Source organism: Heptranchias perlo, chromosome 4, assembly GCF_035084215.1.
Source record: "Heptranchias perlo isolate sHepPer1 chromosome 4, sHepPer1.hap1, whole genome shotgun sequence".
NCBI classification, from domain to species: domain Eukaryota; kingdom Metazoa; phylum Chordata; class Chondrichthyes; order Hexanchiformes; family Hexanchidae; genus Heptranchias; species Heptranchias perlo.
In genome coordinates, this window is record NC_090328.1 from 10568169 (window position 1) to 10588437 (window position 20269).

The window sequence follows — 20269 nt, forward strand, 5'->3', positions numbered from 1 at the left end:
CACTGGCGGAGGAGTTAAGAACCAGAGGACATAGATTTAAGGTGATTGGCAAAAGAACCAAAGGCGACATAAGAAAAAAAGTTTTTTTTACACAGCGAGTGGTTGAGATCTGGAATGCACTGCCTGTGGGGGTGGTAGAGGCAGATTCAATTGTGGCTTTCAAAAGAGAACTGGATAAGTACTTGAAAGGAAAAAAATATGCAGGGCTACGGGATAGGGCGGGGCAGCAGGACTAGCTGGACTGCTCTTGCAGAGAGCCGGCACGGACTCAACAGGCCGAGTGGCCTCCTTCCATGCTGTAACCATTCTATGATTATCCCTCCCCACCCTCATGGGTCACCCATTACCTCCTTCCATCTGCTGGTAAGATAGAATGCTGAACGAAAGACCTCCTAAACCATCAATATTGTCCTCTCTGGTTAAGATGTAATGCGCTGTACTGGTCAAGATTAGTATCTTCCAGAATTAAATGGGCAGTGTTTCAACCAGGAATCAGTAGATCTCACCTATGAGGGCAGATGACCTCAACACTAATCCTTGCCAGAACTCAAGCTTCTGACATTTCGGTTGAAGCAGCAATCCTCCTGAGTTAGTGGGGTGAAATATATATACCGTGAATGAATGGGCCTGTAATTACTCATAGTTATATCACTTATAGGAAGTTAGAAACTTGGAGAACAGAGCCACCTTGAGTAGTCCAAACATTGTTCTTTGTTAAAAAAAACATTTTTCTATTCTTAACACTTTTGATTCTCTACAACCAAAAAAACAAGGACTGATATACAGACCACTAGGAGAATACATTGGAAAGAACAGGGCATAATTTGAGCCTAATATAGAACACAGTTTTGAGGGACAATGCTCCCTTTATTCAACACTCAATCTATTGCAATTTTTGTGTGGATGTAGTGTTGCAGTATCCAAATGTACTTAATTCCTAATAACTGACAGGAATACTACATTTGAAACTTTTAAGGGGAAGCTCGATAAGTACATGAGAAAGGAATAGAAGGATATGCTGCTAGGGTTAGATGAAGAGGAGTGGGAGGAAGCTCATGTGGGGCATAAACACCGGCATGGACCAGTTGGGCCGAATGGCCTGTTTCTGAGCTGTACATTCTGTATAATTCTAAGTAAAATATCTGAAAATCATCAGGAGAAGTACTCCAGCTAAAAGCACCTTTCACATCATACCCCACACAAGTTACTGATTACATCTCAGGACCTAGCAGTATTTCCCGATAATTAACCATGATTAACGTGAAGAACCAGGGGTGTGAAGAACACCTGGGCTGGCTCAGTGTGGTCGTCAAACATCTCCTCTGCAACCAAGAGACCAAAGTACAGCGGCCATTCGAACATCCAAACCTGCTATTCAGATTCAGTAAACGTCTATCTAAAATCACTGGCAACTGTAGCAATGTAAGAAAACAGAAACCAGTAGAAAAAGTGGCCCAATAACAACAAACCACAATCACATTACAAGGACTTCTGTTTTAATTGTCACTAACATGAGAGTTGCTCTTTGCAAGAACCTGTTACATTCTAATTTAGTGAGGTGGTAGCAAGGTCCACATTCTAACCACTCTCTGGGTAAAGAGGTTGCCGAGGTGGTTTTCCGGGATGGTGCCGGGGATGAGGGCCTTCAGTTGTGTGGAAAGATTGGAGAGGCTGGGATTGTTCTCCTTTGAGCAGAGAGGGTTGGGGGGAGGCCAGGTGGGGGTGTTCAGGATCATGGGGGATTTTGATGGAGCGGACGGGGAGAGGCTGTTTCCACCGGCGGTGAGTCGGTGGCCGGAGGTCATAGATTTGAAGTGGTTAGCAAGGGAACTGGAAGGGAAGTGAGAAGTTTTTTCGCGCAGAGGGTTGTTGGAGTCTGGAATGCACTGCCCAGGAGGGAGGGGGCGGGGGGGTGGTGGGTGGAGGCAGATTGCATGGGGACTTTCAGGGGGGCAATTTGATGTGTACTTGAGGAGGACTCATTTGCAGGGTTGTGGAGAGGGGGGCTGGGGAGTGGGATTAGGTTGGACAGCTCTTTTGGAGGGCCAACTCGGGCACGATGGGCTGAATGGCCTCCTTCTGTGCTGTAAGATCCTGATTTGTTTGTACGAGTTACCTTTTATGCTGTTCATATCTATTTAATATCTGCCCCTGAAGGAATCTTTAGTCGTAAGATCTTTTGCACCTGCAGCTCCCTTTGTCCAAAATCCTTCGTAGTCTATTTATTAATATCCTAAAAGGGTTATAATAGGTTCCATAGAGTCATTTTGAAAGATCAAAAGATAGAATGGTCTGCCTCACCCAAGTCTTAAAAGATCCATCCAGACAACCGACACTTCTCTCATCACAGCATTCAACTCTTTCATACATGATTCCAAATATTTTGCTCCACTAGTCTACCCAGAGGTCTATTCCATGTGCTGACATTAGTCCTAAGTTTGACCTTCACCAGTGTGAACCTGTGCCTCTTGTCCTACTGGCATGGTTTAGTTTGAAGTACTGTACTGTTATAGATTTATATTTTCTATATTGTTTACAATTTTATATATACCTCAATAAAAGTCACTTCAAAATCGCCTACTTCCAAGTCTGAAAGGCCTTTTGGGATTTCAGCATTACTCAGTCCTCTGATGCTTGGGATTTGTTTCGTAGCAAGAGCTGAATGCCTGAGGAGCAGCTGTGCTCAACAACAAGGCAGCATTTGACAGAGTATGATGGCACCAAGGAGCCCTAGCAAAACTGACGTCATTGGGAAATCAAAAGATAAACCCCTGGAGTCATAACTGACACAATGAAAGATGGCTGCGGGGTCACAGACCAGGACATCATTGCATAGCTCCTCAGGGAAGTGTCCTCGGCCCAACCATTTTCAACTTGTTCATTAATGGCCTTCCCTCTTCAGAAGGTCAGAAGCGGGCTGTTCGCTGATGACCAGTGTACAACTCCATTCACAACTCCTCTAATAATGCCACATCCCTGGCCAACCCACAGCAGGACCTGGACAACACCCAGACTTGGGCTGACGAGTAGCAAGTAACAGTCAGGTCGTTTAAGTGCCAGGTAATGATCACCGGTGGCTACAAGAGCAATTGCCTGGATGAGTGCAGCTCCAACAACACAAGAAGCTCGACACCATCCAGGACAAAGCAGCCCGCTTGATTGGCACCCCATCCACCACCCTAAACATTCACTCCCTTCACCACCGGTGCACCGTGGCTGCAGTGAGTACCAGCCACAGGATGCACTGCAGCAACTCAACAAGGCTTCTTCGACAGCACCTCCCAAACTTACGACCTCTACCAGCTAGAAGGACATGGGCAGCAAGCGTATGGGAACACCACCACCTGCAAGTTCCCCTCCAAGTCACACACCATCCCAACTTGGAAATATATCGCTGATCCTTCATCGTCACTGGGTCAAAATCCTGGAACTCCCTAAATAACAGCACTGTGGGAGTGCCTTCATCACACGGACTGCAGCGGTTCAAGAAGGTGGCTCACCACCACCTTCTCAAGGGCAATTAGGGAAGGGCAATAAATGCTGGCATTGCCAGCGACGCCCACATCCCATGAACGAATAAGAAAAATATCAGAGGCTGAGTACTCCACGAGGTGTGGCACACCTCCTTATCCCTCAGAGCCTATCCACCATTTACAAGGCCCAATTAGAAGTATCATGGAATACTCACCATTTGCCTGGATGGATGCAGTAGCAACAACATTCAAGACGCTTGACACCATCCAGGACAAAGCAGTCCACTTGATTAGTACCACTGGATTCAATATTCCATCACCAGACATTGTGGCTTCAGTAGATATGATCTACTTGAGGTACTGCAGCAATTCACCAAACTTACTTTAACAGAACCTCCCTCCCCTACGACTTCTACCACCAAGAAGGACAAGAGCAATAATGTTGTTTGAACGCCATCACCTCCAAATCACACACTGTCCTGGCTTGGACATATATCACTGTTCCTTCATTATCACTGGATTAATAACCTGGAATTATCTACCTAATGCCACTGTGGGAGTACCATCACCACAAGTACTACAGCAGTTCAAAGCGAAAGCCCATTATTTTTCAGAGTAACTAGGGATGGGTGATAAATGTACCCTTGCCATTGTCGCCCAAATCCTGACAACAATTTTTTTGTAAAAGTGTACTTCAGTAGAACTATATAATACAACAATGTACATTTAAAATAGAACCATCAATTCAATTGTAATTTATATTTCACTGCTTCTTGTAGTTCCCCATCCATTTTCTCTTTTTCATAATGGTCACCAGGAAAGACTTGAAACCAAGCTGTGAACTACACCACTGGCTGTCAGAACACAGGAGAGTTAGAACGAGAACATCAACAACTCCAAACAATGATTAGCCAGGAATATCAGAGGCCAGTTAGGCATCGCAAGGACTCTGAAGATTTTGGTGAGGGAGGAGTAGCATAAATACATAGCACACAAGTCAGACAACTCAGGAAATAGAGGCTGCTAAAGAAGGAAATAAAATATTAAATCACAGCACAGAAGGAATCCATTCGGCCAATCTTGCCTGTGTTGGCTCTTTGAAAGAGCTATCCAATTAGTCCCACTCCCCCACACCTTCCCCTTAGCCCTGCAAATTTCTCCTTTTCAAGTATATTTATCCAATTCCCCTTTAAAGGTTACTACTGAATCTGCTTCCACCACCCTTTCGGGCAGTGCATTCCAGATCATTATTATACTTTTTATATTGATGTTAAGGTCACAACAGATCCCTTCAGTACTAGCAAGCACCCAGAACTACTAGGCGAGTTACCTGAGAAGGGGCGCTGCAGGAGAGTCCACCCAACTCACTGATGCGAGCTGCGGCTGTTGGGTTACTGGAGCTTATCAGGACGGGAGGGCTGATCTCCATAGAGTGGCGGTTTTGAGATGACTGGGACGCTTTGTTGGACATGGTTAGTGAGGTGAACGAGTGCCGCTTTTTGGTGTTCTTCTTCGTGATGTCTGCGGGTTTCTGGGCAGAGTTGCTGTGAGCAGCCCCTGAGGTATTGCTGCTTCCTTCTCCTGACTCGCCACCTCCAGACGAGGAGGCTGAAGGTTTATCCAGCTGTATTAGCTGTTTGGCTGTTGAGTTAAACTGGAAATATAAAAAAATAAAAAATATTCTCAAAGCACAGAAATAACCCTGTATATATTTATGCAACACTCGCATGCTGCTGTGGAGTATAAAGGATTTACTGTACTCTGTTTCTCATCTACATATGAAAGAACTCTACTCTACAAAACTCCTGTTAGTCTTTTAATTGCCATCTGTGCTGAACTAATACTTCTTAACTAAATGGAATTCAATCTCCATCAATAGGCTTGAATTTTGATTTCAAGTGCAATCCAAATTAAATTTCGAAATGTTATCATTGCAGTTCACATATATTTCATCACTAAAAACACTGCAAACAAACTGGAGGTTGGTGCTATTAGCAAGTCTGTAGCTTTGCACAGCAGAATGATTATGGCATTTGCTTAGCACTTTCCAGTGTTATAACACCAAATTAGCAACAAGAATTGTGAACTAACATGCATAGTGAGCTTATAAACTGGAGTATAAATTGGCAGCACACCAGTTCATTTCAACACGACATGAGCAATTTCATTTTATTTTGGGAGATATATAAAAAAAATTTTTTTTTTAAATCTTTGGAAAAGCAGCTCTCGAGATTTTTTTTTGAGACGATTGTTCCAATATTGCTTTCAGTCTTGAAACATAATCTGCAGCCAATTTTCCTGAGATAGTATGATTTATTATTGTTTCCATAGGGGATGGCCTCTTTGACGTGGTTAGGGTGGAAGCTGGAAAAGTGGAGCATCGTGAGGTTGTCCGTGGGCTTGCGGTAGAGTGAGATGCTGAGGTGCCCGTCTTTGATGGAGATTCGTGTGTCCAAGAAAGAAACCGATTCTGAGGAGTAGTCCATGGTGAGCTTGATGGTGGGATGGAACTTGTTGATGTTATCGTGTAGTCTCTTTAGTGATTCTTCGCCGTGGGTCCATAGAAAGAAAATGTCGTCGATGTATCTGGTGTATAGCGTTGGTTGGAGGTCCTGTGCAGTGAAGAAGTCGTGCTCGAACTTGTGCATGAAAATGTTGGCGTATTGGGGTGCGAATTTGGTCCCCATGGCTGTTCCGTGTGTTTGGGTAAAGAACTGGTTATCGAAGGTGAAGACATTGTGATCCAGGATGAAGCGGATGAGTTGTAGGATGGCGTCTGGAGATTGGCTGTTGTTGGTGTTGAGTATTGATGCGTGGGGGATACTGGTGTAGAGTGCCGAGACGTCCATCGTGGTGAGAAGTGTTCCTGGTTCAACTGGTCCGTGGGTACTGAGTTTTTGTAGGAAGTCTGTAGTGTCGCGACAGAGGCTGGGGGTTCCCTGAACGATGGGTTTCAGGATGCCCTCGACGTATCCAGAGAGGTTCTCACACAGGGTTCCGTTGCCTGATACGATAGGACGTCCGGGTGTGTTGGCTTTGTGTATCTTTGGGAGGCAGTAGAAGTCTCCCACGCGGGGAGTACGTGGGACGAGAAACTCGGCATCACCACCAGCATCAACCAAGCTTCCCCTGGTACCACGGTTGCAACCACAGGGAAGTCTATCGTCAATTTGTCCGACCACACCCTTCAACCAGACGAAATCGAAGTTCTCAGCCGAGGGCTCAATTTCTGCCCCACTACCAAAATGGACCCCATTGGTCTCGCGGCGGACACAGAAGAATTCATCAGGAGAATGAGGCTCCGGGAATTCTTCCACAAATCCCAAAATTTCAGCAGCGAACCCAATGAGACAATCAACGATCTGGAACAGCAGACAGAGGGATCCGCGATACAGCAATCGAAGAAGAAAGAGTCAAACTGGACTCCTCCGGAGGGTCGCTGCCCTAAGCTTGACATGTATGCTCAAGCTGTCAGGAAATGCGTCAATGCCAGATTCATCAGCCGCACTCACAAGACAGTCCAGAATGTCACCCGAGCACAACGCAACGCCATCAACGCTCTCAAGACCAACCGCAACATCGTCATCAAACCAGCGGACAAAGGAGGAGCCATCGTCATACAGAACAGAACGGACTATTGCAAAGAAGCATACCGACAACTGGACAACCAGGAACACTACAGACAGTTACCCGCAGATCCGACCAAAGAACACAGCCACCAGCTCAACAAATTGATCAAGACCTTCGATCCAGACCTTCAAAGCATCCTACGCGCTCTCATCCCACTTACTCCCCACGTGGGAGACTTCTACTGCCTCCCAAAGATACACAAAGCCAACACACCCGGACGTCCTATCGTATCAGGCAACGGAACCCTGTGTGAGAACCTCTCGGTATACGTCGAGGGCATCCTGAAACCCATCGTACAGGGAACTCCCAGTTTCTGTCGCGACACTACAGACTTCCTACAAAAACTCAGTACCCACGGACCAGTTGAACCAGGAACACTTCTCACCACGATGGACGTCTCGGCACTCTACACCAGTATCCCCCACGATGACTGCATCGCTGCAACAGCATCAATACTCAACACCAACAACAGCCAATCTCCAGACGCCATCCTACAACTCATCCGCTTCATCCTGGATCACAATGTCTTCACCTTCGATAACCAGTTCTTTACCCAAACACACGGAACAGCCATGGGGACCAAATGCGCACCCCAATACGCCAACATTTTCATGCACAAGTTCGAGCACGACTTCTTCACTGCACAGGACCTCCAACCAACGCTATACACCAGATACATCGACGACATTTTCTTTCTATGGACCCACGGCAAAGAATCACTAAAGAGACTACACGATAACATCAACAAGTTCCATCCCACCATCAAGCTCACCATGGACTACTCCTCAGAATCGGTTTCTTTCTTGGACACACGAATCTCCATCAAAGACGGGCACCTCAGCATCTCACTCTACCGCAAGCCCACGGACAACCTCACGATGCTCCACTTTTCCAGCTTCCACCCTAACCACGTCAAAGAGGCCATCCCCTATGGACAGGCCCTGCGAATACACAAGATCTGCTCAGACGAGGAGGAACGCGATGGACACCTACAGACGCTGAAAGACGCCCTCGTAAGAACGGGATAGGACGCTCGACTCGTCGATCGACAGTTCCGACGGGCCACAGCGAAAAATCGCATAGACCTCCTCAGAAGACTAACACGGGACGCAACCAACAGAGTACCCTTCCCCGTCCAGTACTTCCCCGGAGCGGAGAAACTACGCCATGTTCTCCGCAGCCTTCAACATGTCATCGATGACGACGAACACCTCGCTAAGGCCATCCCCACTCCTCCACTACTCGCCTTCAAACAGCCACCCAACCTCAAACAGACCATCGTTCGCAGCAAATTACCCAACTTTCAGGAGAACAGCGTCCACGACACCACACAACCCTGCCACGGCAACCTCTGCAAGACATGCCAGCTCATCGACACAGATACCAACATCACACGAGAGGACACCACCCACCAGGTACATGGTTCATACTCCTGTGACTCGGCCAACGTTGTCTACCTCATACGTTGCAGGAAAGGATGCCCCGGATCCGGCATGGTACATTGGAGAGACCACGCAGACACTGCGACAACGGATGAACGGACACCGCGCAACAATCGCCAGACAGGAGGGTTCCCTCCCAGTCGGGGAACACTTCAGCAGTCAAGGACATTCAGCCACCGATCTTCGGGTAAGCGTTCTCCAAGGCGGCCTTCGAGACACACGACAATGCAAAATCGTCGAGCAGAAATCGATAGCCAAGTTCCGCACCCATGAGGACGGCCTCAACCGGGATCTTGGGTTCATGTCACGCTACACGTAACCCCACCAGCGAATAAAAGTTATCTGTTTTTAATACAACGGGTCATTTTCTGTCTTTCTCTTCCTTTCGGATGTTTCTCCCTCTCTCTCTCTCTGTTTTGTGTTCTGGCCGTTTGTATATTCGGTGGTCCTGTAGGTAACACCTCTCTGTCTGAACACTTTGATTGCCTTGACAACGGGCAGTTGGAAAGATTATCTGTAATCACCAGGTATTGTTCTCTGAATATAAATGCGAAACGTTCAAGGATTTTCACATTCACCTGACGAAGGAGAAAGCCTCCGAACGCTTGTGATTTTCAAATAAAATTGTTGGACTATAACCTGGTGTTGTAAGATTCTTTACATTTGTCAACCCCAGTCCATCACCGGCATCTCCACATCTTGTATTTAAATAGCACCGTCAATGTTCCCAGTCTGTCACAAAGTGCTTTACAAATAATGGAATTCTTTTGAAGTGCAGTCACTGTTCTTATATGGGCAAACTTGGCAGTCAATTCGCACACAGCAATATCCCACCAACAGCAACGAGATAAAGGATGGATTGAAGGTAGATTACTTTGAGGAAGTTTGTGACTATGGCCGTTTTCAATGGGAACAGAATGGTGCCTAAGGAAAAGGACCCATTGATGATGTCAGCTAGTGTGAAAGCCAAATGAGATAATTGAGTGGTCAGCAGTTGAGGTGGGAGGGGATCAAGGGAGCAGGAGATTGAGGGGAGAGTAGAGGTGGGGGAGGGGGGGAATGTAGTGTGACAGGAATTGCTACTGGAATGAGTTGGAGTCTGTAGGGAGGTCAGGATTGAGAGAGGAAGGGAAGGCAGCAGCAGAAACAATTGCACAGATAATCGCATGAGTTTGTTACAGTTGCTACTAAATGTGAGGGTTAGGGGGGTGATCCATTAATCTGAACCAGTCAGGACTGAACTCCATGCAATTGTTTGAGAAGTGCCACAACATCTTTTACATCCACTTGAGTAGACCGATGGAGCTTCAGGTTAATAAAAGGAAACACAGACTTGTATATATATAGCATCATCACGATCTCAGGACATCCCAAAGCACTTTACAGCCAATGAAGCACTTTTGAAGTGTAGTCACTTGTAATTTAGGAAACGCAGCAGCCAATTTGCACACAGCTAGGTCCCACAAACAGCAAAGTGATAATGACAAGATAGTCTGTTTTAATGGTGTTGGTTGAGAGATAAATATTGGCTAGGACACCAGGGAGTACTCTGCTCTTCTTCAAAATAGTGCCATGGGATCTTTTACATCCACCTGAGGAGGCAGACGGGGTCTCAGTTTAACGTCTCATCCAGAAGACGGCACCATTCCAGTGCAGCATTCCCTCAGTACTGCAATGGAGTTGACAACTGTAAAGAATCTTACAACACCAGGTTGTAGTCCAACCAGGTTATAGTCCAATGGAGTGTCAGCCTAGCTTTTGTGCTCAAGTGTCTGGAATGCGGATTGAACTCTCAACCTTCTGACTCAGAGGCCAACTGAGCCACGGCTGCTATGAAACACAGGACCTCCGACAATGCAGCACTCAAATTCATAGTAGGCACTGAATTGTGTCTCAGAGGTGACAGTGATACCAATAATAAAGATTTTAGGCTTTTGAAGGCAAAATAGCAAAAGGCAAAGTGGCTTGTAATGAAAAGTCCAGAGGGTAGTGGTACTAAGATCAAACGTAAATAATTACATGAACATATGGACAATAGGAATGCTTGTGCAACTCATATTTTGTCAAATAATTCCCATAAAAGTCAAAAGGGAGTACGCCCACATTGCTAAATAACTCATGTTTGGAGATGCATTTTTTTGCATACATGGAAATGTATAAAACTACATTTTAATAACCTAAAAGAGGGAGGTTATATTTCACTAACGCTATTCAGTAAGTCAATAAAATTTAATTCAATAAACACTTGCCTGCCCTACTTTTATTGCTGTTGTGTCTGTGGTCCCAGGCAGACAGAAATAACACGAATAAAATCACATGCTGACTGGTGCGATTTCTCAACGGCGACGAAAACATGACCACAAGCTCAACTCAGCTGTCCCACATAATCTGCATTAACCCCTGACTGGAGGCCTCCAGCTCCTGTTGTAATAACGTGACTACGCTGAATGCCAATAGCTATAAAGCTGTTCCTCACTGTGCGAAAGAACGCAAACAAAAACTCGCCACAATACAAATTCTACCCAGCAACACAAAGTAGTATTTCCACCAGGAAACCTGGGTGCATAGCATGTCACAAGTGAGTTAGTCACCTTCCCAAAAAGTAAACTCTCCTTTTACACTAAAAACCTTGCTGAAAATACATGTTAACAGTATTTTTGCACATACGTCCCATTGACTGAAAATGACCACTCACCTCAACATACGAAATCGGGAATATTCCTATCTTGTCTCCCAACATTCCTTCAGCCCAGTTTTCATCCACTCGGCGTATCACTGTCAAGATATCGTCCTGAAGGGAAAAATAAATGAGTTCTCCTGGGAAACCAGTAATCCTATTTTATAAAAATAAACAAAATCTACCACAATGAAAAAGGACGAGGGATCGGAAGCTGTATGTCTGATACGATGCTTTGTTGAGTGAAAGAAGATTGTGGCTACGGCTCAATGGCTGATTTTAATGATTCCTCGTGTGAAATCGAGTAAACGGGATGTATCACAATTATAAAAATGCTTGCAGTTTACGGCAAAAATGAAATCTAAGGAGTTTGTGCTGATCTGACATTGCAAAACACCTTCCTGAACTGTATTATGGCACTGACAAGTTCACGTTACTGAAACACACCTCAGATTTTACAGCTTGGTGTAAATGGTACAAAAAGCGTAGCCTTTCACCAATTACTCAGAGCAGAGTCTGGAATTTTAATAATATCAAAATCCAACGGCAAAGAAAAATCATTGCTCATATACTTTGAAAGCAGCATTGCGATAGGTACTGTAATAGATTGGGCAAGGATTCATTCCATCTAAACTCTCCTGAAACCAGACCAAGTAGAAGAGGACGCCCTCACCTTTGAGAATGGCAAGCAGTCTTTATCTGCTTCCTTATCCTTCACTTCGAAGTCATAAAGTGCTTTGCACTGTGGCGGAGGCTGAGGTAAAGGTTTGATAATCTGGACAAAGTTGGTGGGGAAAAAACCATGGACAGCATTGACTTCCCCATGATACCAGTTTTCATCCACTTGTCGTCGCAGGATAATGATGTCGCCCTTGTTGAACTTGAGATCGCCAGGCTCTTTTCCTTCATAGTTGTATAATGCTTTGGCACACGGTAGTTGAGGTATACCCTGCAACACAATGCAAGCACAATTTTAACAAATGCAATTTTCCCCCCATAAATTATGCAGCAGCTGGTACTTAATTCTCACACTTGTACAGAAATAGAAGTGCCATTTTGACGTGACCCTGCCAACTTTTTCCACGGGAAGCATCTGCCACTAACTATCCTTGGTGAATTATTCTTTAAATTTGCATTTATCAAAGTGAGGGATTGAAACACTTTCCTACAACTGTGCCTGCACTTCAAAAGTACTTAATTGTCTGTAAAGCGCTTTGGAATGTCCTGAGGTCATGAAAGGCTCTATATAAATGCAAGCATTTCTTTCTTTTACCTTGGGCCTGATGTGTTGGCATCAGTTATACCTGGTGGGGCTCCCTCTATTCGTGCAAATCGTTCATACTGCACCATTCAGAATTACTCTATTTTTCGTTATCACCCACCTGTATGGTCTGGGCAAGAGGCCGTTCCGTGATGTAGGTCAGCACCCTGTGGAAACTACATCAAGGCTCCCTAAACTTATCCCACTTAAGACTATCACAACGAGCTTTCATTTCATTGACTTGGGCTGGATTCAAATGCAGTTCTCAGAAGTGAAGGGACCTTGTTCTAGCCCACTGCACCACTAAGCTCCTCGACAACAATACTCGGCAAGTTTTGAAAAGGATACAGGGTTGCACGAGGCTTCCATTGGCGGAAAAGCACAATAAAATCTTCAAACGTGTAACAAAATTTACCGGATATCATACACAAGGTAATGAGCGAACATTACAGGTAATAGCTAAAATTTTCTGCAAAGCCTGGGAACTGCTAAAATTAGCAGCATCCTGTATTTGTACATCTATCAGAGTATTGCATTTCATTCAGGCATTTTCAGAAACTCCTAGTTCACAACAGCATAAAAACATACTATGGTATATATCTTTATAATAGATAATGAAATAACTCAGTACCTCAAACATCAAGTGCAAAACGGAAGACATTATAAATTTGAAGTGGGTAATCAAAACATTTTTTGGCAGGCCATGGTGATGAAGGCAACAAGAAATGAAGTGGGGTCCAAACTTTGTGACCTTTGAGACTGGTCTGATGGCTGAAAATGGCTTTTTCCAATTCTGTACAGTCCAATGTGCCGAAGGACATAACTGGAGGGGCTGGGTTAGTTAAGAACATCTGGTGATGCACCATGATCTCCTGGAGCTTCCTTGATTGCCTTAGGGAATTAGGGAGAAATTTCTCAGATTTTCCCCTCCGAACATTAGCCAGGAGTTAGCATTGCTAGCGATCGGTGATCGAGGCTACTCTGTCCAAGGGACAGGGTGAGCATTGGTGGGCCTTTCCTTACCTCGATTATTGTATAATCTTCAACATAAATCACACCTTCTTACCAGTTTTACAGACCAACAACTTTTTTTTGTAAGATGTGAGCAGTATACTGAATTTTACTCTTTTTTAAAAAAGTGTTCCCACTTCTTTTGACTCTCCAGGCAGATTATGGTTCTCCTTTCCTTATTAATGTAATTTACGATTATAATTGTCAAGATGCAAATATTGTAGGGTTTTAGGAAGGAACATGAGATTTAGCTATTAGCATTTTTAAAATTTCAACACAATGGGAATGTTTTAAGCATTATTACTACAAAATATTTTATTGTTCAATAGTTCTAATATAGACCAATAACTTGCAGCTATATGATGTCTTCCAAGTAGCAAAATGCCCCAAGATGCTTTACAGTTAGGGGTTAGAAATGAGAAGTAGAAATGAAATTAGGGGATATGGCATGGATCACATTTTTTTCAGGATAGGAAGGGAGAACATTTTCAGGCTGTGGGGGCGGGGGAAATATTTTTTTTAACTAATAGTCAGTTTAACCTTGGTGGTGGGGAAACTTTTGGAAATGATAATCCAGCACAGAATTAATAGTCACTTGGACGAGTGTGGATTGATTAGGGAAAGCCAGCACGGATTTGTTAAAGGCAAATCGTGTTTAACCAACTTGACAGTGTTTTTTTTGATGAGGTAACAGAGAGGATTGATGAGGGCAATGCAGTTGATGTGGATTTTCAAAAACCGTTTGTTGAAGTGCCGCATATTCGGCTTACTATTAAGATTGCAACCCATGGAATAAAGGGGGCAATAGCAACATGGATACAGAATTAGCTAAATGACAGGAAACAGAGAGTAGTGGTGAATGGTTGTTTTTCAGACTGGAGGGAGGTGTACAGTGGTGTTTTCCCCAGGGGTCGGTGCTGGGACCACTGCTTTTCTTGATATATATTAATGACTTGGACTTGAGAGCACAGGGCACAATTTCAAAATCTGCAGATGACACAACTTGGAAGGGTAGTAAATAGTGCAGAGGATAGTGATAGACTTCAAGAGGATATTGACACGCTGGTGACATGGGCGGACACGTGGCAGATGAAGTTTAATGCGGAAAAATGCAAGGTGATGCATTTCGGTAGGAAAAGAGGAGAGGCAATATAAACTAGAGGACGCAACTCTAAAAGGGGTGGAGGAACAGAGGGATCTGGAGGTGTATGTGCACAAATCGTTGAAGGTGGCAGGGCAGGTTGAGAAATCGGTTAAAAAAGCATACGGGGTCCTGGGCTTTATAAATAGAGGCATAGAGTACAAAAGCAAGGAAGTCATGATGAACCTTTATAAAACACTGGTTCAACCACAACTGGAGTATTGTGTCCAGTTCTGGGCATCTCACTTTGGGAAGGATGTGAAGGCCTTAGAGAGGGTGCAGAGGAGATTTACTAGAACGATTCCAGGGATGAGGGACTTACATTACCTGGATAGATTGGAGAAGCTGGGATTGTTCTCCTTGGAACAGGGAAGGTTGAGAGGAGATTTAACAGAGGTATTCAAAATCATGAAGGGTTTAGACAGAGTAGATAGAGAGAAACTGTTCCCATTGGTGGAAGAGTCAAGAACCAGAGGGCATAGATTTAAGGTGATTGGCAAAAGAACCAAAGGTGATGTGAGGAAAAACTTTTTTATGCAGCGAGTGGTTAGGATCTGGACTGCACTGCCCGAGGGAGTGGTGGAGGCAGATTCAATCATGGCCTTCAAAAGGGAACTGGATAAGTACTTGAAACGAAAAAATGTACAGGAATAGGGCGGTGGAGTGGGACTACTGGATTGCTCGTGCATAGAGTTGGCGCGGACTTGATGGGCCGAATGGCCTCCTTCCATGCTGTAACCTTTCTATGATTCTAACCATCCAAGTAGTATTGCAGGGAATTTACAAACATGGAAGATGCCAGACATTTAGGTGTGATAACTGTTTATTTTCTGTTTTATTCTGCACTTCTTTATTGCAAGCAAATGACACCTTCTGTTTGAAAACCAATTTTTTTGCATTGCCGTATATCATTTCACAGCCCTCAATCTGAGGCAACACACTGAATTTGTGATGCAAAAACAAATGGTTAGCAGGAAGCAAATTGAAGTATATAGCATAGTTTGATCTGCATAAATCAGACCATCTGAAGCCTTTGTGTTGGAGACGAATACCTCCTAAATACACACAGCGCTCCCAAACATTACTAGACGTACAAACACGTTGATAATTATATAACGCACTGCTTCATGGAAATTAACAGATTTTTTTTTTTAAATTCCACAGATATGGGACACCAACAACTGCTCAGCAAAAAAAAGTCTCTGAAGTGGATCAAAAAAAGGGTCAGTCACAAAGTACTCCATTTTAATGGCAATAAATACAGTTTTCTATAAGAAGCATTAATCTTATTTATGGGTAGCTAAGTGGAGAGCAAGCCATGTGATGATGTTACTGCTTTATATTGAGTTTGCTTGTGTGCAAATGCAATTTTTTTTTGCCGAACAGCTGAAAAAAAAACTCACTCGCCACCAAAGCGCATTTTCACAAACCACAATTTAAACTGTTCTGCGTGACTGGGAAACAGAAATTAGTATAAAGTTAATTTAGAACAGATATCAGGAAAGTTTCTTTACTCGGAAGAGAAATAAATGTTTGGAATAAACTACCAGGCAAGGAACAACAGAAGAAGCACCGTGATGTTCAGAATACAATTAGATGTCCTGGAGAAGTCCGTTGCAAATTTCCGGGATCTAAACACGGAATGACGTTTCACATCCATGACTTTTCTTAGGTTTGTATAAACATCACACCTCACGAGTTCTGAGCAAGTTCAGCATTTATACCAGGAAAGTGTTAATATTTTCTGGCAATTAAAATTCAACAAAATCACAATGTGGCTACCAAGTGTTACATGGTCACTGCATGCTTGGAATTTTTCTTTATATATTCATTCATGGGATGTGGGCATTGCTGGCAAGGTCAGCATTTATTGCCCATCCCTAATTGCCCTTGAGAAGGTGGTGGTGAGCCGCTTCTTGAACCACTGCAGTCCGTGTGGTGAAGGTTTTCCCACAGTGCTGTTAATTAGGGAGTTCCAGGATTTTGACCCAGCGACAATGAAGGATTTGCGATATATTTCCTAGTCGGGATGTTGTGTGACTTGGAGGGGAACGTGCAGGTAGTGCTGTTCACACGTGCTTGCAGCCCTTGTCCTTCTAGATGGTAGAGGTCACGGGTTTGGCAGGTGCTGTCGAAGAAGCTTTGGTGAGTTGCCGCAGTGCATCCTGTAGATGGTATGCACTGTAGCCACGGTGCACCGGTGATGAAGGGAGTGAATGTTTAGGGTGGTGGATGGGGTGCCAAACAAGCAGGATGCTTTGCTCTGGATGGTGTCGAGCTTCTTGAGTGTTGTTGGAGCTGCACTCATCCAGGAAAGTGGAGAGTATTCCATCACACTCCTGATTTGTGCCTTGTAGATGGTGGAAAGGCTTTGGGGAGTCAGGAGGTGAGTCACTCACCGCAGAATACCCAGCCTCTGACCTGCTCTTGTAGCCACAGTATTTATGTGGCTGGTCCAGTTAAGTTTCTGGTCAACGATGACCCCTAGGATGTTGGTGGTAATGCCGTTGAATGTCAAGGAGAGGTGGTTAGACTCTCTCTTGTTGGAAATGGTCATTGCCTGGCACCTGTCAGGCGCGAATGTTACTTGCCACTTGGACAGGTTTAAATGGCACTGCACAATACTGCGATCAAGAATTTGTTTTTCTAACAGCAGTACTTTCAAAAGAATATATTATTGCAACATTCTGTCATCACTTTAGTGAGCAAAACATTGCCTCATTTTATGGTGCTATTATATTGATGTTAAAAACTACTTCAGGAAATACACTACAGGAATCCTGCAGTTCTTCAAGTACAGTGACAATATAGCAAACAATATGAGCAGCTGCAGAGCAGCAAGAGCTACTCAAACCACAAAGGGATACTTGAAAAACGGAAAGCAATTTGGGCTGCACTAATAGAGGTTTATTGGAAGGCTTTACAACTCATTCTATTGTATAGGTGCTATTTTTTTGTGTGCTGGTTACTCATTGGCACATTGCATTGTGTGATAAAAGTTACCTGAAGAATGTTAGATTACAGTATAGTCTGCCAACCGTGACGTCCGATGTTTTCAGTTGCCTTGCACAGCTTTCAGCAGCTGTGTCCACTTCACCTCTGCGAGTTCAGGAGCATATTTATTCTCAGTGCTCCCCCCACCCCGTCCTTTTAAAGTTTTCTTTTGTCCTGAAAGCATTGATTTGTGGTGAAGGTACAAGTGTGCTCGTAGCCCTGTACTTCTCTAAATCAACCATTACTCATAGGGGGCCTAGACAGGGTGTATGAGCACGGTTGTTTGACTAAAGAAGGCTTTGCTATCCTGTCCTCACTTAATCTCCACATACACACATGGCTGATTTTTAACCTCCTCAGCCCAGTTGCATTTAGGCCAAATTTAGTGCCATGCTGCGAGCCAATGTGTTTACCCACTCGTCAGTCAAGGATGCTCTTGCCCTATTTGATCCTGGTTTTATAAAAGGAAACAAGCACTCAGTAGCTCCTGTATATATACACAACATAAAACAAAAATGCACTAAATTACATACAATTCTAAAAAAAATGGCATATGGTTTCATTTGTAGAATAAGGTACAATATTGCACGTTTTTGGTTTGCATGCATAAGAACATAAGAAGTAGAACATTCGGCCCCTCGAGCCTGCTCTGCCATTCAATGAGATCAGAGCTGATCTTCTATCTCAACTCCACTTTCCCACCCTATCCCCATATCCCTTGATTCCCCTCGCGTCCAAAAATCTGTCGATCTCAGTTTTGAATATGCTCAACGACTGAGATCACCTCTCATCCTTCTGGGGTCGAGAATTCCAAAGATTCACAACCCTCTGAGTGAAGACATTCCTCATCTCGTTCCTAAATGGCCGACCCCTTATCTTGAGACTATGACCCTAGTTCTAGACTCTCCAACCAGGGGAAAACAGCTTCTCAGCATCTAACCTGTCAAGCCCTCTATGAATTTTATATGTTTTAATGAGATCCCCTCTCATTCTTCTAAACTCCAGAGAATATAGGCCCATTCTACTCAATCGCTCCTCATAAGACAACCCTCTCATCCCAGGAATCAATCTAGTGAACTTTCATTGCACCCCCTCTAAGGCAAGAATATCCTTCCTTAGGTAAGGAGACCAAAACTGTACACAGTACTCCAGGTGTGGTCTCACCAGAGTCCTATATAATTGCAGCAAGACCTCCTTACTCTTATACTCCAACCCCCTTGCAACAAAGGCTAACTTACTATTTACCTTCCTAATTGCTTGCTGCACCTGCATGTTAACTTTCAGCGATTCATGTACAAGGACACCAGAATCCCTCTGACTACCAACATTTCTTAGTCTCTCACCTTTTAAAAAATTTTATGCTTTTCTATTCTTCCTACCAAAGTGGATAATTTCACATTTCCCCACATTATACTCCATCTACCACCTTCTCACCCACTCACTTAACCTGTCTATATCCCTTTGCATCCTGTTTACACCATCCTCACAGCTTACTTTCCCACCTAGCTTTGTATCGTCAACAAACTTGGATACATTAAGAAACTATGAAGGTATGAGAAGTGAGTTGGCTATGATAGATTGGGAAGCTTCATTAAAAGGCATGACGGTGGATAGGCAATGGCTAACATTTAAGGAACGAATGCATGAATTGCAACAATTATACATTCCTTTCTGGCGCAAAAACACAAATGGAAATGCGGCCCGACCATGACTAACAAAAGAAATTAAAGATAGTATTAGATCCAAAGAGGAGTTATATAGTTGCCAGAAAAAGTAGCAAGCCTGAGGATTGGAAGCAGTTTAGAATTCAGCAAAAAAAGGACCAAGAGATTGATTAAGAGGGGAAAAAGAGAGTATGAGAGGAACATAAAAGTGGACTGTAAAAGCTTCTACAACTATGTGAAAAGAAAAAGATTAGTGAAGGCAAATGTAGGTCAGGTCCCTTACAGTCAGAAACGGGAGAATTTATAATGGGGAACAAGGAAATGGCAGAGCAATTAAACAAATACTTTGGTTCTGTCCTCACGGAAGAGGACACAAATAACTTCCCAGAAATGCTAGGGAACCAAGGGACTAGTGAGAAGGAGGAATTAAAGGAAATTAGTATTAGTAAAGAAAAGTGCTGGAGAAATTAATGAGACTGAAAGCCGATAAATCCCCAGGGCCGGATAATCTGCATCCCACAGTACTAAAAGAGGTAGCCATGGAAATAGTGGATGCATTAGTTGCCATCTTCCAAAATTCTATAGATTATGGAATAGTTCCTGCAGATTGGAGGACGGCAAATGTAACCGCACGATTTAAAAAAGGGAGAGAAAACAGGGAACTACAGACCGGCTAGCCTAACATCAGTAGTAAGGAAAATGCTAGAGTCTATTATAAAGGATGTGATAACAGGACACTTAGAAAATATCAATGGGATTAGACAAAGTCAACATGGATTATTGAAAGGGAAATCGTGTTTGACAAACCTACTGGAGTTTTTTTGAGGATGTAACTGGTAGAATAGATAAGGGAGAACCAGTGGATGTGGTTTATTTGGATTTTCAGAAGGCCTTTGATAAAGTCCCACATAAGAGGTTAGCGTGTAAAATTAAAGCACACGGGATTGGGGGTAATATACTGGCATGGATTGAAAAT

The 20269-nt window shown here is 43.8% G+C and overlaps 1 protein-coding gene across 2 annotated transcripts in view; it reads right to left on the reverse strand.

Annotated features, from left to right (window-relative positions):
- Positions 1 to 20269, reverse strand: part of sh3rf1 (SH3 domain containing ring finger 1) — a 147193-nt gene that overhangs the window by 29529 nt on the left and 97395 nt on the right. For both annotated transcript variants that reach the window (XM_067982470.1, XM_067982468.1), the window contains exons 3-5: positions 11896 to 12171; positions 11241 to 11336; positions 4804 to 5127 (exon numbers count right to left, since the gene is read on the reverse strand). In XM_067982470.1, coding sequence (XP_067838571.1) covers positions 4804 to 5127; positions 11241 to 11336; positions 11896 to 12171 — 696 coding nt within the window. The remainder of the gene's footprint in view (positions 1 to 4803; positions 5128 to 11240; positions 11337 to 11895; positions 12172 to 20269) is intronic.